The 7,500-nt window shown below is 36.8% G+C and overlaps 1 protein-coding gene across 1 annotated transcript in view; it reads right to left on the bottom strand.

Annotated features, from left to right (window-relative positions):
* Nucleotides 1-771: 771 nt before the first annotated feature.
* The window catches only part of LOC138057423 (beta-1,4-N-acetylgalactosaminyltransferase 3-like), an 18,579-nt gene continuing 11,850 nt past the window's right edge, over nt 772-7,500 (bottom strand). The window contains exons 2-4 of the mRNA XM_068903448.1: nt 3,812-4,331; nt 2,949-3,093; nt 772-1,039 (exon numbers count right to left, since the gene is read on the bottom strand). Of these exons, the coding sequence (XP_068759549.1) occupies nt 891-1,039; nt 2,949-3,093; nt 3,812-4,331 (814 nt within the window). The 3' untranslated portion in view covers nt 772-890. The remainder of the gene's footprint in view (nt 1,040-2,948; nt 3,094-3,811; nt 4,332-7,500) is intronic.

Here is a 7,500-nt window from a genome sequence, read left to right on the forward strand (position 1 = left end):
GGGCCGAAAGGATTCCAAAGTAAATGTTTTCTCTCGTCGCAAAATTAGAGGTACGTCACCGTGGCTGAGTGGTTAAACGCGCTTTCAAAGTGCCAAAAAGCTAGGGAGAATGTGTGTATTTTAATCGCCTTAAGGGATTGTGAAAATTCTTAATGGCATAAATTTAGGTTACCCGATCGGATTTAAGTCATTATCCTTGGGGAATTCACATTTGTGACAACTAAGAAGAAAAAAAAATATATTCGACTCCCCGATCGGAGTTAAGTCAATATCCTTGGGGAATTCACATTTGTGACCACTAAGAAGATAAAATATATATTCGACTGGTATGCTTGTGGCATCCCACGTAAAAATTACATTTCAAAATGCAGTCACTCTATAGTGGAAGGTGCGTATCGTAATATCCATGTATTTCATATCATCTGTTGACATTTTCATAGTTGTACATGTTCCCATGATGCATTCTGATAGCAATAAATCAAGGAGCATGGCGTTTTACAGCCTAAAAGAAAATTGTTCAGTGCGCTGAATGAAAGTGGATTTAAAACTTGCAATGTTCAACATCTATTTCTAGTTATCAAGTACTGAGTGTCCCTCAGACCTTTATAAGGGCTTGCACTTATTTCAAGGTTCCATTCCCTACATGCAAGGCTATTGATGGCTTTGCACAGAGATATCTTAGTGATTTCGCCTTTTTGTAATCCCAGTCCTTCCAACAATGACACTCTTTTCTACTCTTTCTAACATTTTTCCTCCAATTTTAACTTATTCTGTAGTGACACAAACGCTTTATTTGAAAAAAAATTAACAAATTCGACTGCAGATGTTACTGGATTTACTATTTTTGTTGGATTCGAGGCTCCTTTTAAGAATCAACAATTGATCACAGTCTACTGCCACATGCCCGTACGTGAATGATAGTAATGGAACAGACCAGGCTGTTTGAGTCGTTCAATTTCCAGTCCAGCTGAGAGAATTCGATCAACCAAATCCCAGTCTTCACCTCCCCACTTGGTAGTGTATTCTTCAACGTTGATTCCTAAGTTTTAAAATAAAAAGTTTAAAAAGAGAAAACTAAGATGTTACGTTAAAATTCCATATGAGGGAACTAGGAATTTGTACAACACTGGCCATACAATAAGTCCAGGATATTTACTTTCGCACATTAATATCCTCATAATATGCAGGTTGTTTTAAGTAATATGGCATTTGGACAGGGTAGCACACAGTCATATACAAGTTAACCCTTTAACCCCTGAAAAGCCCACTTATGTCTTTTACTCTGCCTAACGCTAGACGATTTAACACGTCAACATTTTTAGGGGCTTTTACTGTGGAAGTATGTGTGGTACACACATGACCGTAAGTGGTTTTTGGGGGATTTTGTCGCGAAAATCATTTGGCAACACGATGGTTATAGAGTTTTAACTGTATTCAAAACAGATTGGAACACACTTCAAAGTATGTATTTTGAATGGGAAAACATATCTTGATTGTGTTCCAATCTGTTTTGAATGCATTTAAACTTCCATAACCATCATGTTGCCAATTGATTTTTGCGACAAAATCCCCAAAAACCTCTCACAGTCATGTAAATTGCAAATTATACTTGACAGCTTCCACATTACAAACTCACACGTTTTTATTGCTAAGTGTTTTCTTCGTTACCCGACCTTACCGATGCATGTGACTTAAGAGAAACTTATGCTGAGTTGATTGCCTTATTTAATTACCTTGTTGAAAAAATGACGGATAATCTAGTATCGAAAAAACTAAATGTTTCAGGTCAGTAATGAAAACAAAAGAAATGTATCACAATCTAATTTCCCAAGCTCACTACATGAAAACGTACTTCACTTTCTAGCGGTGTTGTGTTACGAAGCGTCAAAACAAAGGTTTGTATGGGAACTCAACAGCTTTGTTTCAAACGGCATAAAATGTGTTGTTTTGTGAATAAAAGTTGCCGTCGTGTCAGACTGTTTTGAAGCGTTTTCGACGACCTAGCGCTAAGAGGAGTCTTTTCCGGAGCTTGTCTCTTGTGACGGTGGGTCGGGCGGGCAAAAAAAATTAACGAACACTTGAAGGGGTCTGGGTTGGAGAGAAAGCCGGGCTGCTAAGTGAGAAAGCCTGGTTACAATGTGCGAGAAACCTGTTGTCTCCGAGCCGAAAACGGCAACAGCACCAGTCGGAAAGAAGAGGGAGAACAGGCCTCGAATGCAGCTCTGTGTTAAAACTAAACTTTCAGTCGACCCCATAATACGATTGAAACTGTCAAGCAAGACTTTTCGTAAGTTACTGTTCAATGAAAAAAGTTGTGTTGACGAAATGTTCTTTTCCAAGGAAACATTCAGTCAGTTTCTTTTGCATATTAAATTTCACTTTTAATCTGTAAGATTTATAATTAGATGGTAAAAGATGTATATTAACACGACTACCAAATGTCTAAACAGCCTTTAAAAAACTTAGTATATATATCGATGTTAATTAAAGACAAGGACATCATATCATACCAATTGTTGTTAATAACACAAGATCGTGTACTTGTAAATTAAAGTACTTGCTTCTTTGACTAGTGAATCTGGTTTTTCTCTTTTTTTTTTTTTACTTTTCGAGAAAAATGGGTCGGGCGGGCGATGGGAAACAAAACATTTCATTTGGATGGCCTGAGCAATGAAACACCAAATTAGTGCTAACTCGCCCAGAACGCTTTAAAACGGTCTGAGACGCCGGCAAACAACAAAGAAAACATAGCGACAAAAAGGTCAGCCAACGTTATTCACAAAACATTACATTTTACGCCATTTGAGACAAAACCGTTGGGTACAAACCTTTATTTCACAACACCGCTAAAAAGTGAAGTAAGTTTTCATGTAGTGAGCTTGGGGTTCCTGTGGTCAACCCAACTAAGTCTCTGAAATGGGGAATTGTAGTGAACATGATAATAATACCTCCAAATGTATTCCAATCTGCTTTGAATACACTTAAAATCCCATAACCATGTTGTTCCCAAAATCCTTTGGGATCATTTGGAAAAACGCCACACTCAAGCCGCCCCACTGTTGGAGCATAAACCATTTTGCCCTTAATAGTGTGCTGTATAAAAAAAGATACAAACAAATTATTGCAAACAATATTTTTATCGTGCAAACTCTGGGCCTACGATAACTGATGCAGGATTTCATAGTACAGTGGAACTTCCATTCACGGACACCCTCGGGACCAGGGCAGGTGTCCCCTGAATAGATGTTAGGTTGGATACAAAGATTAGTATGACCATTTTCTGTGTCCCCTGAATGGAGGTGTCCCAAAGGAGAGGTTCCACTGTATACTTTAAAATACTAAGAGATTCTTCTGAGTGGGTGAATTTTTCCTAGAGACAGATCACCCGTCTGGGATGAGCTTGGGCAAATTGAGATACACTGGAACCTCTCCTTTGGGACACCTCCATTCAGGGGACACAGAATTTGGTCCCGGAAAACTGTTCATACTAATCTTTGTATCCAACCCAACCTTTATTCAGGGGACACCTTCCCTGGTCCCAAGGGTGTCCCTTACATGGAGGTTCCACTGTAGTTCGTCTGATAATTTGTCTTAAAGCAAATACAGGAAAAAGGATGGATCATCCATTGAGACAAAGTATCCACAACAGTTCGACTGTCAAAACAAACTACCGTGATAATTCATCCAAAACTGCTGTAAGAAGTCTTTACGCAGATGCATACAACACAGTTTGCATCATGGAAGGTGGTGAGAAGAAATTGCACCCGTTTTAGAATACCCTTCAAACTAGACTCGCTTTAAGAAAACGCACCTTTCTGATACAATCCAGAAGTCCAATAGGAACATCAATATGAAGATCAAATAGAAAAACTATATCATTTCCATTTGGAACAGCTTCAACACCTTTCTGTATAGCCAATGTTTTGTAAAAAGGTCCCGGCATGTTGATCAATGTGTAGCGTTCCTTTAATGGCCAAACATCAAACACTCTTTCAATGTCAATGTCTTGACTCTCAAAATCAATAATAATAACATGGAACTTTAAATCACTAGTTTCTTTGGACGTATTGATCAGCTGAGAAGCAAAGTGATGTAACCATTTTCCTTGATTCTTGACAGGCAGCACAAAATAGACTGTTGCAGAGCTCTCCCATTGCATTCCTATGGGAAAGCAAAGCTCCTTCTCTTCATTTGGAACAAAGATATAATCTGAAAGCCGGAAACTTAGGTCTGATCCATACAGGCCTAGTTGAAGTTCAAGGAGAAAACGATTTCCCTTCTTGGGATCTGTGTTCTGTTCAATGTTTATGATTCTTTCTAAATAGTAACGTCTGTCAGAAAAAAAGAAGACATGCAATGTTAGCAAGAAGAGTTTTCAAATAGGTTCAAATTATTACTATCTCGTGCAATTTGTTTTTTAATTTCTATTAACTTTCGGATTCTTCAGGTCATGCTGTAATTGATAAAAAGCTGAGTATAAAATAAGTTATCGGGAGTGAATCGCTCCATTGCCGTTTTTGTAGGTTTTTTTTCTTGAATATTGATGACCCGAAGGTACCTTGCATATTTTATGATGGCTCGTGAAACTGCGTTTGGGTGTGTCTGTGTGTGTGTTCTGTTAGGGATGATTCAGTACCAAGGAAGGGAGATGACATGTGATGGCATTATTCACATGTCAATCTGGTTTCCAGTGATAAACTTTTTTATCAATTAAAATTAAGTTAGTTTTTATTGTTAAATCAGATCAGTATTCGATGATCCATTCATTATTTAGTGCTTGTCAATAGAAGACATACATGAAAACAACACTTCAAAATTAATTATATTAATAAATTTGTTGAACTTCTCTAATATTAAATATAACTTTTCGTCTAAATCATAGAAATGCTTTGTCAAACATTATACAATTGTATTGGTTTACTGGATTGCCTCCGTCCTTTTTCATTGGCCAAAGTAATTACTTTGGTTTTGGTTTTACGGCACTCGCTTGAAACTCGCTCTAATGCATACCAAATGAATCGAAATACCGTAAAGTCTTTTTATTTTCATGAAATGGTGCACATGCTACCCAATGCGTTCCTGTGTTTTCATAGGAATCAAGGTTGATTATGCACGGACTCTGGTTTTTTGACATATGTTCTTTTCGACTAAAAATGCTTTTTATTTTAATGTTGACCATAGTTAATACATGGAGATGGTTATGAAACTCGACAAGTTCCTTTGTTTCATGTTTTTGTCCGTATTTTCCGCCTTGACCCTGCACAAAATACACCTTTTTTCGAGAAGATAACCAATCAAATCTTTCGATTAAATTATGCGCAACTAATTTGCAAACACGTGCGAAGCGAAAACAAAAGATTGTGCGGGGTCACGGTCAATTCAACATCGATTGCAATGACATTGTTCTCGCTTTTGAAGGTTCTAAGGTTTCATAACCAGTCCCTCGATTAACTATCTGTTGACATAATCACACCAATTTTGAAGATCAATATTGCTAGGAGGTTTTCTCTCAAACTTTGGTTTTAAAGTATTGTTCCCAAAGTATTGGTCTGTTATGTAAAAGGTAAGTTCAGAAGGACTTTTGTATTTATTTTATTTCCTAGATAATAATGCTCCTTAATTTCAAAAGGTAGTGATCTTGTTCTAGTGTTTGTTGCAAATGCACATCTAGATTTACTCAATAGAGAACAACTTATATATAAATTATCAATTTAATTGCTTATTTTGGAAAATTTTGTGCCATAGCCACTGAACTGTGTTTTGAAATTTGCAATGTGTTGTTTTAACATTCTGGTCTTATATTATTCCAACTAGCTGTCATGCTGAGACGATGTAATGCTGTATAATGTTGTTTGTTGTTGTCTAAAATCAGCTCAGGAGTGAATTTTTCTGTAAAATTACCTGGTTTGTTGTTTTGCCTTTGGTTTTTTTGTATCCTATGATTTGAAAACTAAAACTCTATTTACATTTACTATGTTATTTAGCTACATATTTATTCTATTATTTTTAATGCATTGATTATTGCTCCTATTTCAATAATTCATCATTTATCTGAGACAAATCATTTTTTAAGACTTGACTATTATTTCCATGTTTACGTGTATGTTAAAATTGTGATTTTCTAAACTCTTTAAAGAACATCCTCAAAGGCCGCATAACATAAAAATGGAAAATGGGTGATATATAGCGCGATAAAAATGTACCTGGTACCTCATTTTATAACCTTTTTACTTCATATTCTTCAAATATTGCTATTATTCATTTTTTGTGTCAAGTTTCATGCACGAACTCGGAACGCTTCCCTCAGAAAATATCAGAAATGTTTGTAACCTGAGCGAGCTAAATGACGCGAAATTTGAAAGCAAACTGATGCTAATTATTCATATAGAATCGTCAAACTGACTAATTTCCGGCTTGTAGCTTGGAAAGCTTAAAAAATATGCGAAGTAGTCTTTTCGAAGTATTAAAAGTGACTGAAAATCGTATTTGAGGGCACAGATCCGAACGTGAACCATATATTACTCATTAATACTGGTTTATGCATGTGACTTTTTTTATCGCGATTTCCAAACTGAACTTATTTACCATATTAAATATGTTTAGTTTTCTGTCAAAAGGCATCGTGATTCACACGATAAGTTAATATTTTTAATATTTTAGGTACAAGAAATGTACTCCACTGCAATGCGAAAGGTATCGAGAATTATTTTTGTAGTTGTTTACATTTCTTTTAAACGCACGCAGTGTCCTTTTCACTGAAATGCATGCACGACTTGGCGGACGGTTTCATTTAATAAAGGGCACGCTTTTAAAAGGTAGTAGTAGAGCAAATATATGACAAAACTTTAAAGAATTTCAAACCAAATCAGTATAAATATGCTAAAAAACGAAAACTGAATGAGCGTCTATTGTGCGGTATCAAAGACATAAATGAGGCCGTTGGCTAAATCCGGATCGGATCGGATCGGATTGACAAAACTCGGAACGGATCAATAACACCAGACAACGTGCTTAAATTCCGTGCCTTTCTCTCTTGTGTAGTCGTTTCGTCATTTATTTAGACTTGTCGAAATGTTTTTTTTTCCAAAGGTGATTACAGATTCCGAAACGGAATTATGAAAGATACCTTTTGACGAATTGACTGCGTACACAACGGTCTTCTTCCCCAGGCCCTTTTAATCGCACAATAGACTGATTTAGCAACAGAACGCGAATGTCACTTGACGATGGCGCGCGCAAGAAAAATATCCATATGAAGTCATATTAGAGTAGAATCCCGACTATTCTGCGGGCTCTCCTTTCGTCAACTGAGTAGGACTGAATAGAACTGAATAGGTCAGGGGGACGTGGGTTCAAATCCCGCTCAGAGCATAAAAAGTTTTTCTCCCAATGAAAATTGTCATCCAGGGGTTGTCCGTCCTTGGTCTTTTCAAACTTCATTAATTAACTACATTTCGCCAAGGCTTGGACTGTGAATCCATTGGTGATCCTCCTGGGGGG

The sequence above is a fragment of the Montipora capricornis genome, chromosome 7 (genome assembly GCF_036669925.1).
Source record: "Montipora capricornis isolate CH-2021 chromosome 7, ASM3666992v2, whole genome shotgun sequence".
NCBI lineage: Eukaryota > Metazoa > Cnidaria > Anthozoa > Scleractinia > Acroporidae > Montipora > Montipora capricornis.